Source organism: Herpailurus yagouaroundi, unplaced genomic scaffold (genome assembly GCF_014898765.1).
Source record: "Herpailurus yagouaroundi ecotype Mexico unplaced genomic scaffold, PumYag 222, whole genome shotgun sequence".
Lineage (NCBI taxonomy): Eukaryota > Metazoa > Chordata > Mammalia > Carnivora > Felidae > Herpailurus > Herpailurus yagouaroundi.
In genome coordinates, this window is record NW_024412453.1 from 18,367,506 (window position 1) to 18,390,985 (window position 23,480).

At 64.2% G+C, this 23,480-nt stretch overlaps 1 protein-coding gene across 1 annotated transcript in view; it reads right to left on the reverse strand.

The window, feature by feature from the left end:
- Positions 1–147: 147 nt before the first annotated feature.
- MAPK8IP3 (mitogen-activated protein kinase 8 interacting protein 3) overlaps positions 148–23,480 on the reverse strand; it is a 47,368-nt gene continuing 24,035 nt past the window's right edge. The window contains exons 11-37 of the mRNA XM_040458689.1: positions 19,827–20,073; positions 19,129–19,231; positions 18,812–18,930; positions 12,297–12,308; positions 11,101–11,118; positions 9,848–9,905; positions 9,533–9,685; positions 8,880–8,961; positions 7,693–7,823; positions 7,168–7,224; positions 6,915–7,085; positions 6,190–6,316; positions 5,951–6,046; positions 5,676–5,831; positions 4,926–5,091; positions 4,091–4,273; positions 3,807–3,996; positions 3,584–3,703; positions 3,427–3,507; positions 3,275–3,342; positions 3,041–3,189; positions 2,470–2,641; positions 2,273–2,386; positions 2,037–2,075; positions 1,682–1,861; positions 1,446–1,595; positions 148–1,373 (exon numbers count right to left, since the gene is read on the reverse strand). Of these exons, the coding sequence (XP_040314623.1) occupies positions 1,252–1,373; positions 1,446–1,595; positions 1,682–1,861; positions 2,037–2,075; positions 2,273–2,386; positions 2,470–2,641; positions 3,041–3,189; positions 3,275–3,342; positions 3,427–3,507; positions 3,584–3,703; positions 3,807–3,996; positions 4,091–4,273; positions 4,926–5,091; positions 5,676–5,831; positions 5,951–6,046; positions 6,190–6,316; positions 6,915–7,085; positions 7,168–7,224; positions 7,693–7,823; positions 8,880–8,961; positions 9,533–9,685; positions 9,848–9,905; positions 11,101–11,118; positions 12,297–12,308; positions 18,812–18,930; positions 19,129–19,231; positions 19,827–20,073 (3,264 nt within the window). The 3' untranslated portion in view covers positions 148–1,251. The remainder of the gene's footprint in view (positions 1,374–1,445; positions 1,596–1,681; positions 1,862–2,036; positions 2,076–2,272; positions 2,387–2,469; positions 2,642–3,040; positions 3,190–3,274; positions 3,343–3,426; positions 3,508–3,583; positions 3,704–3,806; positions 3,997–4,090; positions 4,274–4,925; positions 5,092–5,675; positions 5,832–5,950; positions 6,047–6,189; positions 6,317–6,914; positions 7,086–7,167; positions 7,225–7,692; positions 7,824–8,879; positions 8,962–9,532; positions 9,686–9,847; positions 9,906–11,100; positions 11,119–12,296; positions 12,309–18,811; positions 18,931–19,128; positions 19,232–19,826; positions 20,074–23,480) is intronic.

Here is a 23,480-nt window from a genome sequence, read left to right on the forward strand (position 1 = left end):
CAGATACGTGGGTTTGCTTGCAGGGCCAAAGCCTGAGGAGAATGTCCGCCCAGCCCCTCCCCCCCAGCCGCACCCACCCAGCTAGCCCCCGAGTCACTGCACGGCCTGTGGGAACAGACAAGGGACTGAACGTACATCACAGTGGAGGGTGGCAGGGTGGTGGGGGGAAGCCTGCAGCTGCACGGGGCTGTGGCCAGGCCGGCTGGGCTCCTGGGGAGGCTGCCGGAGATGTGTGCTTCTCTGGTGGGAGGTGGGTGGGCAGCAGGGCCGGGGGCTGCCCCAACCAGCGCCCCTCTCCAGTAGGTTCAGGGAGCAGCAGTCCAGGGCGGCACCCCTCAAAGCAAGTGGCCATCCACACCCAGAGCCGGCCACACTGCCAGCCCTAGGCACTTAGAGTGTGTCTCGGGAGCTGGGCTCCTTGGAAACTGTGGGAGGCAGTCCCCAGACAAGTTCCCCTGTCACCCTGAGGCTGAGCCTGTATCTTAGGACCGACCCCAGGAGAGGCCAGGGGCCTCCCCCTTCTTCCTGAGGCCTGGGCTTGCCCTGGCAGCCTGAGAAATTCACCCTAGGGGGTTTCTGGGATGGGTAGGACTCCAGAGCCTGCTCCTGCCAGGGGGGTCTCCTGCCCGACAGAGCGAGCAGAAAGAGGGCAGCTGCCTTAGGCAGGCTGGTCACGCGCTTTCATGCCAGTTCCCGGGGTGCCAGGGAGCGGGGTGGGGAGCGTCCAGGGAAGGCTAGTGGCTGGGCCGGCCCCCCCTAGGGTCAGGCCCCCCCTTCAGGCAGCAGGAGGCAAAGGCTAGTGGGCTCCGGCTGGGAAGACTTGGCGGGTGGAAATCCCTGCCTCCTGCTCCAGGAGCACGGGAAGTGGGGGGGCCCCGGGGGGAGCTGGGAGCTGCCTGTGGGGCCTCCTCCCAGCCTGACCTACCACGGGATCCTGCCTCGCTCTGGCCCCAAAGGGCCCCTGGGACGTGGGAACTTGGGATGGGGGGCCGGCCACAAGCTGCCGGGGAAAGCACGTCTGTCTGGAGAGGTCCTTCCCCTCCCTGGTGAGAGCGCCACCCGGGTTCCCTGCCTCCCTGACCCACGTTGCCGCCCGCTGTCGGGGACGCCCGGCCGTAAGGTGAAAGCTGCAGGTTGAGAGGTTAGAAGAGGGGCTGGCGCCGGGCTGCCTGCAGGGCGGGCAGTGGGCAGGCGGGCGGGGTCGTATGTACACGTTGGCGTCGGGCGGGAGGGGCGCCGGAAGCCGAAGCCTCACTCGGGGCTGTAGGACACCTGCCACACGATGATGTGGCTGCGCTCGGCCTTGGACAGCAAGGGCTTCACCTGGTTCACGTCCCCCGCGCTCTCCTCCGTGTCGTCATCCTCTCCGTCGCCTAGGGAGACAGCAGCCGCGGTGATGAGACGGCCCTGCTGGGGACGCGCTGACCCGGGCAGCGCCCACTCACCGATGCGGAAGTCGATGTAGCCCTCCCCGCCACTCAGCACCAGCACGTTCTTCAGCTGCTGGCCCTCGGCTTCAGAGGCAGGGGCGGCCGGCCCGGGGCTCTCGGACGGGCTGTCGAGCACGCTGCCGTTGAGAGTGGCCAACACGTTCCCTGTCGGGGCACAGGGGCCTCAGCGGGGCAGCCGAAGGGAGGCCACGCGCGGCCCTGCAGTGGGGGTGGGCCGGGCCCCTCCTCACCTGGCACAGAGACGAAAAACTTGACGGCGTCGCGGTGCCCGTGGAAGCAGAGCTGGGCCTGGGCCATGGAGCAGTAGGGGATGAAACTGCTGGCTGATTTGTCACTGCTGTCGTCACCGTACACGTGGATGACACCCCCCGGACGGGCCCCCTCTCCGGAGGTGGGGGAGGTCTTGTTGGCTGGAGAGAGAGCAGGGCCCCAGGACCCGAGCCTGAGTAGGAGACCAGATCTCTAGCGGGCGAGGGGCAGAGGGTGGGAGTGCGCCCTCGCCGAGGGGCCAGGCCGGCCTCGGCCCACGGGGCCTCTCAAGCGGGGGCTTCCCTCTAGGGGCGGGAGACAGGTGCTCTGACTTACCCCGGAGCCCCAGGAGCTGGCCTCGGTGCAGGACCACGGCTGGGGGAGATGGGGGGGACGGAACATGGAAGAGACAGGAGAGGAGTCACGGGAGGGGCGGCGGGGGGGGGGTGCGGGGCAAGGCCGCAGCCCGGGAGGCACCCCAGCCCCCCAGAACGGCCCGGCAGAGCCCGCCCCACAACCCCGGCCCTGACTCTCGACCTTTGGCAGCAGCCGTCGGTGGGGGGGTGACTCACTCTCGGTCAGCGGGATGGAGATGACGACGCCGTTGCCGGTGCCCACCCAGAGGCGGTTGCCCGCGATGAGCAGGGCTGTGATGCGCACGAAGGAGAAGCCCAGCTTGCCTGTGCCTGGGGGGGAGGGGGGGGTGAGTCAGCATGGCGGGGCCAGGGGCCCTCCCTGCCCGCCCCCCCGAGCCGTCGCAGCCCCTCACCCAGCATCTTGCTGACATAGGGTTCGATGTCCACGTCCTGCAGGTGCTGGTGGGTGTGGGCGTGGTAGAGCCTCAGCGTGGAGTCCAGGCGGATGGACACCCACACCCCGTCGCCGATCCAGGCCAGCTGCCGGACCTGGCTCTCCCGCCGTGGGTGGGCGTCAAACGATTTCTGTGGAGTCACGGCAGCTTGCGTCAGTGGGGGCGGGGGGGGGGGTACTCTGACCCCGCCACAGCCACCGGGTCACTGCAACTTCCCCTCTACTGCCTGCTTTGCTCCTCAAGGTCCAGGCTCCTAGGAGGAGCTGTCGCCACCCACCGGCCCTCTCCGCGCACGGCCGGGTGGCCGAGGGGAGGCATGTGGGGCCCACGTGGTGTCACTCTGACTTGTCACAGAGTGTAGCAGCAGGTGGTATCCAGACAGACGCACTCGCAGCCTGGCCGGTGACGTCATCTCCCCGAGCACGTCTCCCGTGACCCCACGAAGCCCCAAGTGCCTGTTAGAAGGCATGTTGGGAGTGACCTCAGCTGACCGCCCCTGCACGGAGACCCTCCTGCCACCAGCACTCACCTCGATCTGCATCGTCTTCGGCTGGATGACGTGCACCTTGTTCTTGTAGCCGCACCAGACGCGGTCGTACACGACGGCCATGCAGCGGATGGAGTGGTGTGGGTGGCCCAGGTCCATCAGGTGGTAGTTGCTCAGGTCCCACTGGCCATCTGCAGAGAGCCCAAGACACCTGCTCACACCTGGCCGGGGCCCAGCTCCGCTCACACAGGGGTGGCTGCTCGGCGCAGGCCTCACCTTCGCCTCGGTGGAAGATGGCTAGAGTTCCGTCTGCCAGGGCCACCAGTACTCGCCCTTTCACATGCCTGGAACGGAATGGTGGTGAGCGGGTGGAGGCCAGGCCACCCCGGGCCCCTCCCGTGCCCTGGCCTCTGCTGGCGGTCACATACACCAGGCTCAGGACGGAGTCCTTCAGCTTGATGGAGTGCAGACACTTCTTCCAGTTGGCCACAGCCGAGTGCACGTAGAGCCTGTGGGAGGAGGCCGTGGTGGGCGGGGTGCTTGCCCGGGGACCCTCCCCCACCGCGGCCCCAGGGCCCCACCTACCAGCCGTTCTGGGCTCCCAGCCACATAGTGGGGGCAGCGCTGGTGCTGGCCCCCGCAGGGTCTGCGCTGGGCTCCGGCTCTGGCTGCACAACCCCCGTGTCGGCCTCCTGCCCGTTCTCGCTGCAGGAAGGATGGCGGCTCCAGGGTGGCCTGTGGAAGCCCGTCCCCGCCCGCCTCTGCCAGTCTCCCTCCCCTCTGTCTGCCCCGTCCCGAGATCGCCCACCTGCCAGGCTGGGTGCTGGGGGCCGGGGTGGGGGCCAGGTCAGTGAAGACGTGCTCCGTGAGGGGCCCGGGCCGCACCGCAGCTGCCTCCGCCTCGCTGGGCCCAGAGTCTGGCACCTCCGTGGCTTCTGTGGCCTCTTCCGTGGACTGAGCTGGGTTGACCTTCCCATTGGCGACGGCAGCCACCTCCCCTGCGTGAGGAGAAGGTGAGCCTGGCTGGCTGGGCGGTGGGGAGGAATGCGGTGCGCAGGGAAGATAGCTGCCCGGGCTCAGGCCCAGACTCACCTTGGCCCTTGTCGAGCACCGGGGTGTCCCCTCGGGAGGAGCAGTTGCTGCGTGGCACGTTGCAGCGGGTGGCACAGCCCACCAGGGTGATACCCGCCAGCACACCATCTGCACTGGAGTCTTCTGGGTTTACGTCGCCGTCCAGGAAGATCTCCCCCGGAGGGTAGTCGCTGTCACTGGCCGCTGGGGGGAGAGTCACCGCCCCGCCACTCCTCACCAAGAAGCCCCTACTACAAGACCACACCCAGGGCTCCTGTCCCGGTGTGGGTGCTGGGGGAGGAGGTGGGCCCCAGGCTCTCCTCTCAGGCCAGCCCAGCCTCAGCACGGGGGCCTGCAGGCCACCACCGCCTGGAGGCCTGGGAAGCCTGCGAGAGTGGAGTAGTGAGACTCCGGGCTCTGAACAAAGGACTGTGGTCACATGACAGAACCTTACGAAGTCTGAGGAGCTTGGGGTCATCTCAGCAAATGGACCCCGGCAGGGTCCTGGCCACCCCCAGGTGCTGGTGTGCGGCAAAGCCAAGCCTGGGGGGCCGCCAGCTCTCCCTGCTGCAGCCGGGCAGTGGGAGCTGGGCCCCCCAGTAGGTCCACGTTCAGCACCCAACTGACATTTCCATCTGTCCCGGGGCCCAATGCATCTCCTTCCAGCTGGGTGAGTGAGCCTCACCTTGGGTCTCGCCAGTTGTTCATAACACTAATGGGGACACCCCCACAGGCTCCCGAGCATCCACATCATGTCCCAAGCAAGGCCGGGGCCACCTCTACGTCGCAGCCACGTGCGGAGCGGCACAGACCCCAGCGCTGTGGGTGTGGGCGTCCACGCGGGGCTGGCCCTCACCTGGAATGCTGGAGATGCACAGGACGTGGGCATTGCAGACGGTGAACTGGTCCACCACGGTGCCCGGCTGGTTGGCATCGATGATGACCACCTTGCTGGTGGTCAGGGTGCTGGTGAGGATCCACACGCGGCTGGAGGTGGCATCCACCTCGGGGAGCTCTCTTGCCTGTTTTGGGGCACAGGAGACGGGGGCTGGTGCCGGGTGCGGGCCACACCAGCAGCCGCAAGGGGCGGTGGGGCCACCTGGACTCTATCAGGAGATAACCTTGCCTGTGGCCTTAGGGGAGACGGCTGTCCTCCCTTGTAGCAGGGCGACAAAAACTCAGGACTGGACTTTCTACCAAGACCGCTGGCATGTGTGGCCTCACTCCCATGGAGAACTGAGCTCCTGAGTCTAAGTCCCTGCCCCCCAAGTCAGCCTAGGCCACAGAACAAGGACCCGTGGGTGAATCATTTCCTGCCGCCCTCCTGTGCACAGCTCGCAAGGACAGAGATGCGCCGGGTGGCCTGACCCCTCCAGCCCTACCACCTGCAGAGCGTCTGGGCCTCCACGCTTCCCCACCCGCGGAGGACAAAGCACAGGCCCCGCGTGCCCTGGACAGGGGGTGGGTCCTCAGATGAGCCCAGTCTCCAGCCCTGGCCTTAGTCATCCTGTCTCTGTCACTCCCAACAAGACTCCAGTGCCGGGCACAGCCCGAGTACACACACGGCAGCAAAGCAGGTGTCCCTGGCCCTGCCTTCCACTCTGACCTTCTTCTCGGGGGACGTGTGATTGCTCTTGGTCTCTCCTTCCACTTCCCGGTCGCAGGTCAGAGGGTCACGGCCTGGCGGGGGCTTGACTCCATTCGCGGAGTCGTCCTCGCTCGGTTTCCACCCACTCAGGTTGACGCCCGCAGCACACCACAGCTGGGAGAAGGGTCGTGTGGTCAGGAGCCCAGTCCCCTCCGCTGGCCCCTGGGGGCGGCGGGGCCTGAGACAGGTGCTCCCGCCCACCCCCATGTGCCAGGCCGACTGGGCCGGCTCACCTTCATGGTTGGGTCCTTCTCCACCAGAGGGCGGCAGTACACGGGGACAGGCACGTTCTTCATCCGCGTGTCCTCCTGGCCCCCATTGGGACTCAGCTGCAACCACAAGGCCGAGCGGCCACGTGGGCGCGAGGCGTGGGGCAGAGGGCCGGCCCCGGGCAGGAAGGGCCGCGGGGGCACTGCAGGGCTGCCCCAGCACCCTCCCCACCCCACCCCGTGCCCCGCGCCCCCTGCAGCACCTGCTTGTACTTGGCCGGCAGGCTCCAGCCGCAGGCCTGCAGCCGCCCGTCGTCATTGCGCACGTGCTCGCGCACCTGCCGGTACTGCTCGCGCTTCTGCTCCCGGCGGGCGGACGAAGTGCAGTCACTGGGCAGGAGACGCGGCAGGTTACTCCTCAGCCGCGCGGGTCTGCCCTGTGGGGCGTGCGCCCCGTGCCCCGGTGCCCGTTCGGCCGTTGCTGCCACCGAGGGCTGGCTGGCAGGGCCCTGCATTGAGGTGCCCCCCCCCCCCGCCCCCAACCCTTAACAGGGCAACGTCAGTCTTCTGATGCAAGACACAGAATTCCCCACTTCTGCCCTGGAGCCAGATTCTTGGTATCAAAACTAAGGAAAACATAAAATTCCGAAGGACGCCTATTCCCCGGAAGAAAGCTACCCTTGCTGGCAAACTTCCCATCAGCTCCAAGCGTCCCTGTGGGGCGCAGGTGCACAGGCCAGGCGGGGTTGGGGGGGTCCCCCAGGGCAGGGGAGCACAGCTGAGAGACTTTGTGCAGGGACTGAGGGGAGGGACACCTGGGGCGCCCCGTCAGGGTGTGGGCACGGAGAGGTTAGCCTCCTTCCCAGCAGGGACCCCGCCCCCAGCACAGGCCTCAGGCTCCTGCCTCGGAGCCCAGAGGGGAGAGGCCCCGGGACACACGTGTCCTCCTCGCCCCCCGCCCCCACGCAGGCCGGTGGGAGACACTCACTCATCGGGGAAGAACTCCAGAGGCCGGCTGCCAGCCGAGATCTGGCACATGGCATGGCTGCGGCGCTGGCTGAAGCCGGCCGTGGTGGGTGATTTGTAGTGAATGTTCACCGAGGGATAGGAGCGCTTGGCCGGAGGGGGGCTGGAGGAGGAGCTGAAGAGGCGGCTGAAGCTGCCAGCGGAGGCATGGGAAGTGAGGGGCGGCCAGTGGGGAGCCGTCCCTGCCCCCACCCCACCCCGGCGCCCCAACTCACAACTGCCAGATGGTGGACTTCTTCTTCTCCTGGACAGACGGATGCTCTCGGGATGCTCTGCGGGGAGGGGCCGGGAAGGAGCCCCGCTCGGCCAGCGTCCAGTGGACTTGCCCACACACCACACCCCCTCTGGGCCCTACCCAGTCAAACCCTGCACCGCTGTTGCTGGACTTCTCTGGCTTCGCTTGCCCAGGACCTTCTCGGGGGGGGGGGGGGGGGGGGGGGGGCCCCTCCCCGTGGCCAGGAATGGAGCCTCGGGGAAGAGGGGTCCCTGCGTGGGTTGGTTCAAATCCCCCTAGGGGTTCCAGCACACCAGGCCCAACATGCCCCAGCCCAGCTCTAGCCCCTGGCCGGGTCGGGGCCCCCAAACAGCTCCCATGAGGTCCGTCCAGTCCTCCTATGAGACATGGGGCTGGGGTGCAGACCAAACTCAATCCCACCGTCAGGGCCTCCTCTGGGGGTCACAGATCACAAAAGGAGATGGGGGTGCCTTCCAGAACCCCAAGGGCAGCCTGGGGGACCCACCTGATCATCTCGGTCCACCGCACGGCCTCCTGAAGCTCCATCAGCCTTTCTTTGTACTGGTTCCGCTCCATGAGCACACGCGCCATCTCCACCCGCGTGAAGCGGCGGCGCTGCGCCATGGGGATCTTGTCCTGGGGGGGGGAGGGGGGCGCTGCCGGTCAGCCAGCGAGGGGCCTGCTGGCCGACTCACGCTGCGCTTCCTCGCCGGGCCGGCCCAGGTGTGGGCAGATCCCAGGGCGGGTTCCCACGGAGCCTCAGGAAACGTGGCGGGGAGGGTGTGGGCAGGGGGCAGGAGATGCCGGGGGCCTGCCCGCCCCCAAAAGGTCACACGATACGCTTGAGGGCTACGACACGGCCCCTGGACACCCTGGCGATCCCAGGTGAAACCGTCCGTCAACGCTAACAGGTGAGGCCGGTCCCAGGTGGAACCATGGGAAGACAGGTTCTAGGGAAGGTGCAGTGAGCAGGACCTGGGGTCCCACGTCCGAATAGGTCGTGGGAGGTTCTGGCAGATGTGTGGGGTCTGCCGTCTGTGGGTGCTGTGGCAGGACCAGGTCCGCTCCGAGGAGCTGTGTCCTGGGCTGCTACAGTCTGGCACAGGGGTGAGGGGCCAGGGGGAGCTGCTGGGCCAGGGAGCACGAGGCCCCACGGGCCCCGATTGATGCCTCCCGTGGCTCCACGATTCACCCGCACCTTTGTTTCTGCTCCTGGGGGTGGGGTTCGCTGGGCTGAAGGAGCACCCACTGCGTCTCGGATGGCTGCTACGTGAGCAGCACCCTGACACCCCCGAAGCTAAGAGCCGACAAGAGGTGCGGCCAGGACGCACCACTCACTTTGGGACGAGGAGCTGGGCCCCACCCTCTCCTGCAGGAAAGCGGCCCAGTCACCAGACCTGGGCTCTATTCCGGAAAGGAGGCCAGAAGGGGTCCACGAATTATGGGCAAAGGCCCCTACAAACATTCCCTGCATGTCAGGTATGAGTCCCCAAGGAGCACAGGGCTCCTGAGAATGTTCCTTGCACCTCAGAGGGGGCCCACAGGCCAAACGGGGGTTCCCACTAAGAAGGGGCAGAGGAGCTGACAGAGGAAGGATGAGGAGGGCCCAGAGACCCAGAGAATTAGCGCGCCCCGGGAGCCCACCCCGCACCACCCGCCCCCCCTGCCCCGCATGTTAATAGTGGAATATACCAATTCTGTACAGAGATAGCTGCTTACATCCTCCACCTCTTCTTTGGGTTCGCGGCGGGCGATGATGGCTTCTGACTTCACTCTGCAGGACGAGGAGGGAAATGTGACTGTGGGGACGGGGGGGCGGAAGCCCACAGTCCTGCTAGCTCACGCCCGGAAGCCCAGATGTCTCTCCTGGCTGCCCAGCAGGGCCGTGGGGCCTGGCTAACGGGCAGGCAGGGCCACGTGCACAGGTGGCAGGGCCGCAGGCCGGCCCCAGACAGGTGTGCGGCACCTGCAGGCCCGACAAGCGCCGCCTGCCCCCCCCCTCCTGTCACACCCCCACTCCGGTCTGGAGCTACAGGCACCCCTCGGATGAGCATCAGGCTGGAAGAGAAGCCACAGGGAGGTGCAGAGTGCTGGGGAGGGGACCCCAGAGCTTCCTGGGTGCCTGAACTCCCTCCTCCTCAATAAACATAAGGCACGAGAGTGGCAGGACACCCAAGGCGCGACATCCATGCCTCCTGGGGGACTCCCGGGAGGATGGGGAGAGGAGGCCCACAAGTGAGCTGGAACAGAGAGGAGGTGAGGCTGCCGCCCGGGGGAGGAGAGGACTGGGGTGGGGGGCGGGCCTGGCCCCTCCTCCTCCCAGGAGCCTCCAGGCCTACGCTCACCTCCTCAACTCCTCCTCCAGGTCCTTGATGCGGCCCTCCAGCCGGGCTTTGGCCTGTCTGGCAGCTTCCAGGTCCCCTTTCAGCACCTCCTGCTCCCCGGACAGCTGGTCCACCTTGGCGATGAGGTCATTCTTCACCACGTTCAGAGCGTTTCTTTGGAAAGGCAGAAAGACGAGGGCTCTGCGTGAGCCAGCCTGCTCGCTATGATGGGGGCCTCCAAGGGGCTGAGAGGTCACAGCTCCGGGTTGCTACAGGGAGGCCCGGCCCTGGGGGAGGGCCATCTCAGCAAGCCCTGTGCCAGACAGGAGTCCTTACTTGGTTTCTAGAAGCTGTGAGTTCTCCAGCAGCAGGTTCCCCACTTCCTTGCCCATTCCTGCAACAAAAGGCACAGAGAGATTACCTGTGCCTGGCGAGGCCAGACCCTGACACTACTATACCTGCCCCAGAGTACCAAAAATCCTCCCTGGAGGGTGGCTCAGCCCTGGGAGGGCAGAGGTGAGGGCGCGAGGCCAGCAGTCTGGTCTCCGGGAAGCCAGACAATCCCTGCAGAGGGGTCTCTGCGGCTCCTCAGGCGGGCTCTCAACCCAACAACGCAGTCAGGGATGCAAGCCCAGAACAGCCCCTGAAGGGTACTGAGGAGGGCCCTGCTGCCTCAATGGGCACGGCGGCCCCGGGTTGAGCTCCCGCGGCTATCCACGTGAGGCCAGCGTGCCGCAGGGCCCAGCCGGCACCAGCGTGAGCTGGCCCCAAGGACCACCTCAATCTGTCCTCTCTGCCAGCATCCTCCTGTCTCCCCTCGCCCTTCGGGAGGCACACCCTTTGCAGGGCCGTCCCCGGGAGAACAGAGGTTGGTGCTGTGGTGATGGGGACAGAGAAGGCAGCTCAGGACGGCAGAGAGCCCCCGGCCAAGGAGATGGGATGGCCCCACGGTAGGCGCGGCCCTCCACCGGGGCCAGGAGCAGGGCCGGGGGAACCTGGCCCGCCGCAGTGGGGACAGCAGGAGACAGGGGTAAGGGAGAGCGGGGAGGACACGCTCCCTGGGGTTGGTGCCCAGAGGGGCCGACCCGGCCCCTGGAAGCCAGCCCCAAAGTGGACCCCGCCATCTGAGCTTTGCAGGTGTGCCACAGCAACTCCAAAGGACTGAACCTCATCTGTTGGGACAGAAAGCCCCAGAGACCCAGGGTCTGTTCCTCCCATTCACCAGCACCCCCCCCCTTGCCCCGGTATGAGGCGATCGTGAGACGAGACCCCCGACACACACGGTGTGCGCAGAGTGGGTTCTGACGGCTGTCCCCATCTGCACCCCCTGGCCTCGGATGTGGCCCACCCCCCCCCACCTGTCCAGGGTGTGCTCGGAGGGAGGCAGCTGGGGGGCTCAGCACTGCAGCTCCCCACTCGAACCCCAACCCCACCCTGGAGCCAGGAGTGCCTGTGGCCCCTGCTGACCCCACCGCCAATCCCACCATGCAGAGCAAAGCAAAAGGCTCAGGAAGCACGAGAAGGTGTGAGGCAGACAGAGGAAGCCAAGAAAGGGAGGAACGCAAACCGAAACAGGGCCTTGGGCTTACCAAAGAAATCATGGCGCACTGCGAGAGTCGTCCCAGTGCGGGAGCCCAGTGCGGGAGCCGGGTGGTGGGTGGCGGGGTGGGGGGGGGGGGGGCAGGGGAGGGAGGGAGGGAGAGAAAGAAGCGCATTAAGCCTCAGTGAACAGCAGGGCGGCGGTGCCGTGTGGCTGCTTCTTGCTGTGTTAGGGGTGGACACGGGGGAGGGCAGCAGGGCCAGGGGGGTGGCACGGAGCCTGCTTCTCGCTGGGTTAGGGGTGCACACAGGGGAGGGCTGGGAGGGCTGGGGGGGTGGACACCGGGGGGGGGGGGGGGGGCGGGGGGGGCGGCACGGAGCCTTCTTCTTGCTGGGTTAAGGGTGGGCACAGAAGAGGCCAGGGGTGCCGGGAGGTGGACACAAGGGAGGCCGGTAGGGCCGGTGGGTGGACCCAGGGGAGAGCTGGGAGGGCTGGAAGGTGGACATAGGAGAGGATGGGAGGGAGGGCCGGGGGGTGGACACAGGGGAGGGCGGGGGGGGGGGGGGGTTGCACAGAGGGGGGGGTTGGGAGGGCCGGGAGGTGGCACGGAGCCAGCTGCTCCTTCTGCACATTGCATCCTTGGCTGCACAGGTCACCAGGCCAAGGGCAGCAGGTGATGAGATGAGGGGCCGGGCAGTGTACTTGACCCCGTGCACCAGAGTCCTGGGCCGTGAGGGTGGGGGTTAAGGGCACAAGTCTGCAAATGAGGGAAAGCTGTGCCCGGGGACCCGGCACGCCTTCGGGTACACGGGGGAGGCCGCATGTCAACGGGCCGGGGCCTCAGAGTCTCCTGCTGCGAACAATCGGAGAAGCCCGGGGCTGGGCCATCTGCCATGTGGGCATGGGACCCCTGACTTCTGGGGTGTGCCTGACGGGGGAGAACCCTGAGAAATGTCACTGGGGCACTCTCTGCCTTTGAGGGACAGGGTCCAGGGCACAGTCATTCTCCCTCACGTGTCAGGGCCATTGTCAGTGGGCTAGTAGAGCAAACCAAGAGAAGCTTCCGAGCGGCAGTAGGCTGGTAAGCAGAAGCACGTGTGCCTTAGTGGCCTGGAGGGGACCCAGGAAGGGACAGGCCGCACAGCCTGCGGTGACTGGACAGCAGTGGGGAGTGTCCCCAGGATGCCCCCCACTGCAGCCGGACAGCGCCGTGAGGAGGGGTGGCAGACGGCTGGAGATACGCACCTGAGAACTCCCCTGGGGCCGTGTCCAGCAAAGCACAGAGAGACGGGGGAAGGAAGTGACAAAGGTCAGTTGGTGACTGGAACCAACAAAATAAAGAAATTCTTATTACAGAGAAAGCAACAACGCGTGAAAGAATACAAGCAGGTGTCACCAGGCCTGTGGGCGACAAATCCCACTGGGGACGGCAACCCTGAGGGAAAACAGAGACCCCGAGCGCCGGGCCCCACGCCTGCTCAGCCCTCAGGAGGGCGAGGCCCCCGAAGACGCAGCAGCGACGGCCGGGGAAGGTGAGAGGGTGTGCGCGCGGGGGGCTGCGCCGGGGGGCCGGGGGCGTCCAGGCCCCAGGTGCCCCCAGGGCGCGTGAGCCTGGCCTCGTGGCCCCCCGCCTCTCCCGCCAGCCCAGGCCTTTCAGGAAGGGCGCGACCTCAGGGAAAGGACGGCCAGAAAAAGAGAAGCAACGGCCCGGCTGGCAGGGAGGGAAAGGCAGGCAGAAAGCAGGGGCGCTGGGGACGGGGTGGAGGCGTGTGGGGCCGGCAGTGCCTTCCTCCTGGGCTCCAAACTTTTCCCAGCTGAAGACTGGGTGCAACAGTACTGTGTACGTGGTCACTTCGTCACTTGACGTAAATGACACAACGCACAACGCGCTGCAGGAACGGAAATGATAAAGGAATGTGCCAGCTCAACAGTGGACGTGACCGCTCGTCTCGACGCCCCAGGGCGACCGCGCTCCAGAGCTGATCTTCTGTCTCTCAGAACTCTTTCCAGATAAACACCAGCTTTTCTTTTTAATATTTTTATTTTTGAGAGACAGAGACAAAGCATGAGCACGGGAGGGGCAGAGAGAGAGAGGGAGACACAGAATCCAAGGCAGCTCTGGGCTCCGAGCTGTCAGCACAGAGCCTGACGCGGGGCTCGAACTCACGAACCGTGAGGTCCCGACCTGAGTTGAACTGGAACACAAGTGATTGAGCCACCCAGGCGCCCTGAAGAACACCAGCTTTTAAAACACAAAACCAAAGGGGCACCTGGGTGGCTCAGTCGGTTAAGCGTCTGACTCTTGCTTTTAGTTCAGGTCATGGTCTTGCGGCTTCGTGGGTTCCGGGCCCACGTTGGGCTCTACGCCGGCAGTGCAGAACCTGCGTGGGATTCACTCTCTCCCTCTGCCCCTCCCTCCCCACGCTGTGTCTTTCTCCCAATAAATACATACATACGTAGGCACATACGCACAAACCAAGGGCAAATACCCAGCCTCTTGGCCCATTTGCTCTGTCCCGCCTGACGCCGTGTCACGGGACTGTGCACTGGAGATCTGCGCTCGCCTGGGATGAGTGCTCAGCGCACAGGGGCGTGCACTCACCGCCCAGCACCCCGGATTCCAGGCGGGGACGGGTCGGAGTGACCGCTCACCTCACCCCGCTAGCACGGCTCCGCGGGCCGCACGACCACCTCCTGGCCGTGGGCGCCCTAGCACCTGCTTCGTGTTTGTTGCTCTTGTGAGAAAAAAACAACACCAAAAACTCATCTGTGTTTTCTCTTTTCTGTCCTGCCTCATTCTTGAGGTTGAACATCTTTTTGTGGTTTGGTGGGCATCTTCCGGGAACTTCCCAATTTCATCCTCTGCTCAGGTTCCACTGTACTTGACCTCTGTCAGCGAGGGAGATCATGTATATGTTGACTTGTGCGTAGCCACACCTGGCAGCACTTTCCTCTACGGTTGTGGCCATGCAGAGAACACTCTCCGGCATTCTTCCAGTCCCGCTGTCCTTGCGTGTTTATGTTTAGGTCCGAAGTCCCCCTACAAAGTCTTCTGTGTACGGCGGGAGGTTGGGACCAGACTTCACTCTTCACCAAATGGCTATTCAACTAATCCACCCATTTTCCGGTGATGTGAAGCACCACATTCAGCGTCGGTGAATTCCCACGCGGGGCCAGCTCTCCTCACACGAACCGGAGGGGTCACCGGTCTGTTGCCACCCCGGGTCCGCTGCCCTCCGCGTCACAGCTTGTAAAACCCTTTGGTGCCTGGAGCGTCAGGCAGCCCTGCAGCCTGTTCTTTCTTAGCCCTTTCCGGGCTCTTCTCACATGTTCTCCTGGACAGAGTCTGGAGTCTGCTCACGAAGCTCTTTGGCCGGGGCTGGGTACGGACAATGGGCTGAGCCGTGAGGCCACCCGGCAGCTTTACAGAGCTCAGCCCGCAGACCCGGAGCGTGCAGAAGTTCTCGATGCATGAGGCCTTTCGTGTTCTTTTTTTAAATGTTTATTTTTTTCTGAGGGGAGGGAAGGGCAGAGAGAGAGGGAGACACAGAATCCGAAGCAGGCTCCGGGCTGTCAGCACAGAGCCTGATGCAGGGCCTGAACTCAACGAACTGCAAAATCATCACCTGAGTTGAAGTCGAATGCTTAACCAACTAAGCCACCCGGGCGCCCCTTTCTATGTTCTTCCGTCATGTTCCCGAGTTCTGTGCACACGGGCTGGTCTCTCTCTCAAGGTTAACGTCTAGACGGCGTCTGGGTCTGGTTGCCACGGGGCGGGACCCCGCTACCTGGGCACAGCGCACCGGGTAGAATGCACGTCCGGTCGGCCTGTGCGGCCTTCAGACTCCAACTCGCTGACGCAGGGTGCACTGCCTGGCTCGTCTGAGCCTCAGTTTCCTCGCCCGTGAAGGAGAGACATGACCTCCGTAGCTCGGGCTCCCTGGAAACTCCCTGGTAGACGCCCAGCACGTGCTACGTGGTCACTAGGTGCTAACTCCTCGGCTCCCCAGCTATGTCAGCTCTGAGAGGCGCACTCTCGAAGCACGGCACCTCTGAGACTGGGCGTGCTCTCACGATCGAAGGCGTGTCCCCCTTCAACTTGAAGCAAGGGCTTCCTTTCCTGGAGATTTCTAAACTAACGGTGTATCTTACAAGCGGTGCGGTCAGCTCAGTGAAACGTAACAAGACAGGCCCATCCAGGGTCATTCCTTCTTTGCTAAAGGAATTCACAGTCCAAATGCCGTGGCGAACAGACACGATCCAAATGCCCGATCCAGACACGCGGAGCTTCAAAGGACGCCGTCCTCAGCCACGCCGACAACATCACCGTGTTTCTGCTATTGCACGACCTTGCCACTGTGAGGACGGCCGCCCACTGGCCGCAGGCTTTTTGCTGTTTAGCAGCCACACAGGGAACGCAGGGGACAGGCACGAGGCTCTTCAGAAAGACTCTAGCCGAGCCAGACAACGGGCTGGGGCCCCTCGGCGAGGGGTCTGGAGCCGACCACAGCCCATTCCTCCACCCTGCTGGGCAAAGGGAGGGCTCCTCTGCCTGGTGCCCCACTGACACAGTGTGACAGCGCCTGATTCCTTCTCAACTCCCTGGGGCGGCCTGCCTTTCAGATGCCCGTCGTGCCTAAGGCTCTGGAAGGGCACGCCCAAGAACGGGGCCCACGCCAGCCAGAACAGAGCGGGGCCCAGGGTGGCCACCGGCCAGTGACCAATGACGGGACGTGCCGGCGGGCAGGCCACCCGGAGTCACGGGCGGCGACGAGGCCGGCCAACTCCAGTCATCCTCCACGACCACGCGAGGGACCAAATGTGGAGCAGAAGCATCAGCCACGATGCCCAGCAGTGGATGAACGGCCACGTGAGGTGGGGGCCCGTCTGTGCCACGGAGCACCGCTCTGCCGGGGAAGGGTGGAACGCTGACCCCTGCTACAACACGTACAAACTCACGGGCACTGGTGCACAGAAAGAGGCCAGGTGGAAGAGGAGGGCCAGGTGACAGGAAGCGCCCGGGGGGGCAAGCACACAGACACAGATGGGTCACTGTGCGTGGGCACAGGCTTCCTGCGGGGGGGACAGTGCTCCAGAGCTGTGGGGTGCTGACCTCACGGCCCTGAGCTCACTCAGAGACACTGGACTGTGCGCTCTGGGCAAACCCATGACATTCCATCCCTAGAAAGCACTGAGGGCGGTCAGTCACGCCTGCTGCTCTGGCTGGACCTGGGTTCAAGTCCCCATTGTGCTGCTTCACTTCACCTTCCCCGGGCTCAGCTTCTTCATCTATGAAATGGGGGCGGTGGCAGCACCCCAGATTAAAGGCAGACGCGCACATCTAACGCTGGTGTGACTCTTCTCGTGACCGTGTCGATGACTGGAGCCGTGTCGTGAGACGAGACTGAAAAGCACAAGGTCTGGGACTCCAGCTGGGCGCCTCCCCTACGGTCCCCTCCCCAACCTGCGGCCGGCCCCTAAACACGGCGCGGGGCAGCTGAGCTGCCCACGGCCAGGAACTCGAACGTGGAGCCGGGTCGCGGACACGCGAACGCCGTGTGCCTATGCGCTCTTCCAGGGAGAAGGCCGCCGCCTCTTTCATCAGAGACTCAGGAGTGCAGCATACACGAGGCCCTCACGCCCTCACAGCCTCCAAGGTGGGCCTGGCAGAAAGGTGCTCCTTCACAGACACACACGTGCGCCCGGTCACCCACTACAGCCTCGCTCCCGGGCACAAACTCTAGGGACGGGAGTTCCTTCCCATGCCGCTCCCGGCCTGGCAGGTCCAACGTCTGAAGAACAGCCAGGCACAAGCCCCACGGAAGCCACATCTGGGAAAGCAACGTGGAGCCAGCGTCAGGAGCCCATATCTCTACGCTGAGGTTCCCACCTCTAGAAACCTGTCCTAAAGAAGTCTCCAGGGGGGTGAGCTGATTTACGCCCATAGGTATCTGTGACCGCAGTATCCAAACAGCAAAAACCAGAACCTGGCAGAACGGGTTGAGTAATTTACAGTCTCATGCCACAAGGTGAAGCGCACTGGGGGTATTAGCAGGTCAGAGAGACGGTAACATCGCCCACAAAGGGGAGGACAGACATGACCCGAAACCCTCCACGTGCCACGTACGTGTGTGTGCTACGGCACCTGGGAAGGTGCACTCGTCACGATCGTCTGGTTTTTACGCTCTTATTGGCAATTTCTGGTATTATGCGAATATTGTTATAAACGTGCACTACTTCTCCAAAAATAAAAATTGGAACGTATATAGGATTACCTGAACTCTATAAAGGAGGGTGCAAAGGTGTCAGAATATTGAAAATGATTTCCTCTAAGTACCTTTTTTCTATATGTTAACAGTTTCTGTTATTTTTTTAAGTAGGCTTCACCGCAGGCGGCTGTGCTCTCGGGGGGCCTCCGCGGCCCGAGCGAGACAACCAGCAGGGCCGGAGCTAAGAGAGTGAGGCTGTGCAGATGGAAACCACCAGCTGGTGGCCCTCCCTCGTGGGCTCCAGCCGGGCCACGTCTGCAGCCGGAAGCCCGGCCATCCACCGAAGACACTGCCGTCCGCACAGGGGAGCTGAGCCCGAGGCAGACACACTCTACAAATGTCCTCAAGTCCCTGATGGCCAAAGGTCACCAGTGCAGAGGGACATTGGTGGGAAGTAGAACTCTTCGACGCAAGGGGCGCCTGGGTGGCTCAGTCGGTTGAGCGTCCGGCTCCTGTTTTCAGCTCAGGTCATGATCTCGTGGGTTCGTGGCTTCGAGCCCCTTCGTCAGACTCTTGGCTGACAGTGCAGAGGCTGCTTAGGATTCTCTGTCTCTGCCTCTCTCTCTGCCCCTCTCCCGCTCTCTCTCTCTCAAAAAAAATAAACATTAAAAAACAAAACAAAACAAACCTCATCCACGTGAGGCAGCTCCACCTCCTTGGGCAGCACGTGACCAAACCCGGGCCACAGGGCCTGCAGGCGGCCTCACGGATTTCTGGGCTGAAGTGGCACCGCTGACTGGCTGCCCCCTCCTAAGCCACGGGAGCTGGGGGTACCATCCCTCCACAGAAGCCGGCGTGGGGAGGAGAGGACAAGCCAGAGCCACAGATCCCCCACAACACGGTCACCCTCTGCCCCGGAGGCTGCCTTGCTGGGAGGAAGGGACCGAGAGCTCTGGTCCTGCAGCAGGCCTTCAGGGGACGAGGTCAGCAGGGGCGGGGGGGGGGGGGGGGGGGGGGGGGGGGGTGAGGCGTGCCACTGCAAGGATCCGATTTCCCACCTGGCCCCGGACCCCAAGGGCAGTGCTCGGCTGCATACATGGCCTCTACATGCCTGACGCCCACCCCAGGACAGGAAGGAGGCCCCGGAGGGAGTCCACATGGGGAACTGTCTCTGCACCCATTTCTGACCCAGGTGCAGGGAGCTCTGGAGGCGACCACGGTGCCGAGGGCTTGCAGATGGGCACCGACCCTGTCTGGGCATTTTCTGCGAGGAGCACAATTGCTAAAAAGTGCACCGCCTAGGCACGGGCACGGTTTTCAGGGTGATGGAACGCTCTAAAATTAGGCAGTAACACAGCTCTGTGAGCACCCTGAAACCCACTGAACTTTATACTTTAAGGGGATACCTTTCATGGAATGTGAAATATATCTCGACAAAACTGTGAAAAGAAACCCCTAGGTTGCAGCTGACAAAGACTTTCCTTTCATTACGAACAAAAGCAACAGCAGCAAGCCCGAGGCCCTGGGGTCACGGGGGTGGCCTGAGTTTACCTAGCAGGTCCGCTCCTTCATCCACGTCCCCGATGACCTCCGACCCCGCGGTCGACAGTTCGTGGTACAGGGAGTCAGTGTTGATGCCAAAAGCCTTGTTCACGATCCCCTGGGTTGGGCTGTGAGGACATGTGGCCGGGGGAGGGCAGGGTGAGTGGGCAGCGTTCTGGGCTGCGGGCAGGGGCTCTCCAACACCACCCAAGGGGCCGCTCAATGCCAGCGCTGCCTGTGCAAGAGGCTGCAGGGGGCACCTTCGCCAAAGGCCCCGCCTCCACAGTGAACACTGAGCCCACCCGGCCCCCGGGCTCAGTGAGTACCTGTTGCCCGTGCGATCGAGACGGGGCTCCCGACTCATGTCCAGCTCCGGAGTGGAGTCGATGATGTCTTGAACATCAGACCACTCGTCACTGCTGCCCATGCCTGAGGGGTGGGGGGGACACACAGGAACCCCAGGGTTAGGGGGGGCGCCTGCCCTCTGGCCCCGTATCTGGAGACCCCACACTAGACCCCCGCCAGGCAGGGACCGTCAGGAAAGGGCTTCCTCCTCGCCGGCAGCCACGTGGGGCCCCTTCATCAGAACCGGGTCTCCTTTTCATGACCTCCAACGACCAGACCCAAAGCCCTGTCTCTCCTCCTGTCCCTCCTCTAGTGAGTGCGTCTGCTGGGTGATGGCAGTGTACCGTCAGAAGCCGGGTTGCCCCCTGAGTCCACGCACTGAAGCCACAGCCCCCGGAAGCCCTGCATGTGACTGCATCTGGAGATGGGAACTCTGAAGAGGTGAAGGCCACACGGGCAGGCCCTGGTCTCATCTGACCGTGTCCTAAGAGGAAGGGACGACCCCACGAGGACACTGCCACCCTGATCGCTCACTTCAGGCTCCGTGGCCGGGGAGCCCACGAATGTCTGCGCTGTCTGTGCTGGCACCCGAGCTAAAAGCGGTAGCCGGAAGGGACGGCAAGATAGCAGGGGGGGGGGGGGGGGGTGCCGCCCGGGAGCACGCGGGCGGCCGAGGCACCTATGCTGACGTTCCGCATCTCCTGTGTGACCTGGACCTCCATGTTGCGGCTGTTGCGCTTCTCCCGAGCCCGCTTGCTGCTCTTTGTGCTGGCGCCGTAGTCCCCCAGCGGCTGCAGGCTCTCGTTGAGCGGCGTCACCGCCGCCGAGGGCACGGAGGACGTGGGCGTGTTGGACTTGGTGCCCGTGGTGCTGGGCGTGGCAGCCGCGGAAGACTGGCCCGACTCGGACATCTCGTCCTGCGGACACTAGGGCCAGACACAGGGAAGGGAGAAGCTCGTCATGTGGGCCACCACGCCCCCAGGCTCTGGGTACGGCCGGGCACGCCGTGCAGGGCCAGCAGGGGCCTTGGCCACCTCCACGGGGCCCCCGTGCTGGGCTCCCTCGGCCACGGTCAAACGGCGCTCTGTGCCGGGACCGGGAGGGACAGGAGGACCCCCGCTCTCCTGTCGGGCCAGCTCCTCGGGCCCGGTCCCTTGGTTCACCCAGCCACTCCTCCCACTTTGCAGAGGCTGCTGCCACCTTATTTAAATGCTGCACATCGGGGCTTTTAGCCTACACGCTCCCGGGAACAGCCCGCCGATGCCGCGTGTGATGGACATGAAGCTAGGTGAACGTGACAAGCAACCCTTTGCAGCCAGCGGGGCGGGGGTCGGAAACAAGGTGCGCCTCAGGGCGGGGCGGAGGGCTCTACGGGGCCTGGGAGGAGGCTGCGCATGCCTTCGATCAAGCTACGGGTGCTGCGGCCGGCCAGCCCCGTCTCCCGCCTCCCGCCTCCCGCCTCCCGCCCCCCACTCCATCTCCTGCTCCCAGTGCTGGCCGCAGCCAGGGGCTGGGAGGGGCACAGACCTCCCGAACGAACGCAGAGACTAGAGGGAATGTGGAATTCTCGGCCCCCACGGCTCAAGCACCTACACGTCCACACAAATGCCAACAAACTGTGACTCTTCTTCCACGGAACGGGTCACCCTCAAAACATTCCCGGAGCGGACAGAGACCGACCATTAAAATGCGCCCTCGGCCGCTGACCGTGAGAGCCTGCTGCCGCGAACACGCTCTACCTGAGGAAGTACGACGCAGGAAACCAGCCCGCTCCTCTCCCGGTCTTTCCTCCTGAAGCTCCTGACAAGATCCATAACCTGGCCCCACGCGGCTACGAGCACCGCCAACCGTGACTCACCCCCAACCCGGTCCTCGGTGGGCGCGCCAGAACCTGCCGGCAGCACCCCCGGGCCCTGTCACCACCGTCTCGCGGGGCCCAGCTCCCGGTGCACACCCCAGTCGCCAGCGGCAGGGGCTCACACGGTTCCTCCAGAAGGGGTGCTTCTGGGGGCGCTGAGGGGAAGGAGCTGACGGCAGGGGCGCATGGCCTTCTCCATAAGGCTGGACACACACTGGGACCCACTCACACCCGCCTTCAACTAGGAAGGCCTGACCAGGCTCCTGTGGCTGCCTCTAGGTGACCGGGAGGCAGAGCTGGTTGGGGACCTCTGAGACCTGCCTTTTCCTGACCCGCATGGTCAGTGTCAGGCCAGGGCCTGGGGTGGTGACCTCCAGCTTCATCTAACAGGTTGCGGGGACGCGTCTGCCTGGAATCCAAATCGACACCCTCCTCGACCCGGCGGCCAGGTCCGCGGGGATGTGCGTCGATGTGTGGGAACACCCGAGGCTCTCACAACTGGGGACGGGTAGGTGCTCCTGGGGTCCAGTGGGTGGAGGCGGGGGTCCGCTCACTATCCTGCAGGCCACAGCACGGCCCCCACAGCCAAGAACAACAGGCCCGGATGATTAATGTGCTGAGGCCACAGGCCCCGCGTGACAGGTCCTGTCTCCCTGGGGGCACCCCGTCCAAGCATTTTCTATTTGGGTTCCACTGCCTAAGGCCGATTTGAGAAGGAAAAATCCTCTTTGTGACACGAGGCACACTGACAGCCTCTGTGATGGAGCTGCCCCAGTGGTCTGTCCACCCCACACGACACAGGCTCCCAGGCCTCCCGCGGGCAGGGGCCCTCTGCTGCACGGAGCCCCGGGCCAGCACTCGAGAGACGGCCGCAGGGGACCCGAGGCACGGGGAAGTCCGAGAGGGCCGAGGGAGGCTGGCATTCGAGTCCACACCTCTCTGGACCACACGTTTTCTGGGCCGCCTCCTCAACGGCCACGTCCGGTGGCCTGTCTGTGCCCCGCCAGCTGGTGTCTGCGGGTCTGCAGCGGGCCTCCTCGCCCCCAAAGTCACCGAGGGGAACCGTGCGGCGCAGCCAGGCCTCCCCCAGCCCCTGGCTCTCCCTGAGCCTACAGGCCGCCGCCTACCCGCAGGACGCTCCCCTGGCCACGACTTACCTAACGGCAAACCTCTCAACCTCCTAAACCATCAACGTGTGGCAGTGACCTCCAAATGCAAAGAACCCAAACTCTTAGCGGTCATTCCTCACCATGAGTAGCCACAACTGTTTGGTTAAAACACTGAAAATACAGCACATAAAAACAAAAAACAGAACAAAAAAAAACAACAAAAAAAATTAAGAAATTAGAAAGACCTTAAAACCTAGAACACAAAATAAAAAGAACTTAAATGTAATTAAAAAAAGGCAAATAAAACACATATACGAACTGAAACAGAAAACACGGTGATGAAGAGTAAAGCTACTTTAGACGTCGCAGCGGCAGGAAGAGACGCAGGAAGAAAGCTGGTGGGGGCGCGGGCAAGAGGCGGGGCTCAGCGGCCCCGCAACCCCCGCGGCCACCTCCCCCGGCCGCCCCGCATGAGCCGTCACCTCCGGTGGCATAGCCAGGCTCTGCCGGGGGGGGGGGGGGGGGGCCCCGGGCCCCCCCAGGCCCCTGCCCTTCTGCCCCACCCCCCACACGGGCAGGTCCATTAACAGGTGGGCCGGCACCCAGGTCAAAGGTCGCAGAGACATGCTCAGTGTCTGCAGCAAAAGCGAAAGCGAGTGGGGTCACTTCGTGACAGAACGGGCAGCTTGCAGCCACCTCCAGCAGTCAAGCTGGACACCCAGGGACGAATGGACAGTCAGCCACAAGCTGCGGCAGGGAGAAGCTCCACAAGTTCAGGCCCCACAACCGCCAGCCCGCCCCAGTCCAGAGGCCCAGGGGCTTGGCCTTCCACAGGCACCTCCAACAGCCTCTGCGGGAAGGGCACCAGGCCTGGGTCGCCTCCTCCAGCCCTGGGGGTGGCATCCTTACCTGGCGATGGGGCCACAGCCTGTCTGGTGAAGGCAGGCTGAGCTCACAGACCGAAACCGGCAGCACGTGACCAGGGGCCCTGAATCAGTCCCTGCCCCTGGCTTTCTCGGGGACCCCGCTGAGGCGTGCACTCCCCAGATAACTGCACACACCCAGGACAGCCATCTCCCCAGACTCGGAGACCCAGAAGTCAGGAGCACAGTAAGGACAGTCTAGAGGAGAAGACGCCGACCCCTCACCCTGGACTTCCCCACAACTGGCGTGCAAACCTCAGATGCTAGGAGGACGGCACGTTCTGGGCCGGTGTCCAGTCTGGCCACGGGGCTCATACTTTGGGGCGAGTTGAGGAACAGACGTGCTTGTGTCCCCAAACAAAGGGTCAGCTCAGCCCTGGCCTGAGGCCCACGCCCCCCCAGAGCAGTCCTTCTCTCCAGCTCGGACGCCCCTCCGCGAGAGG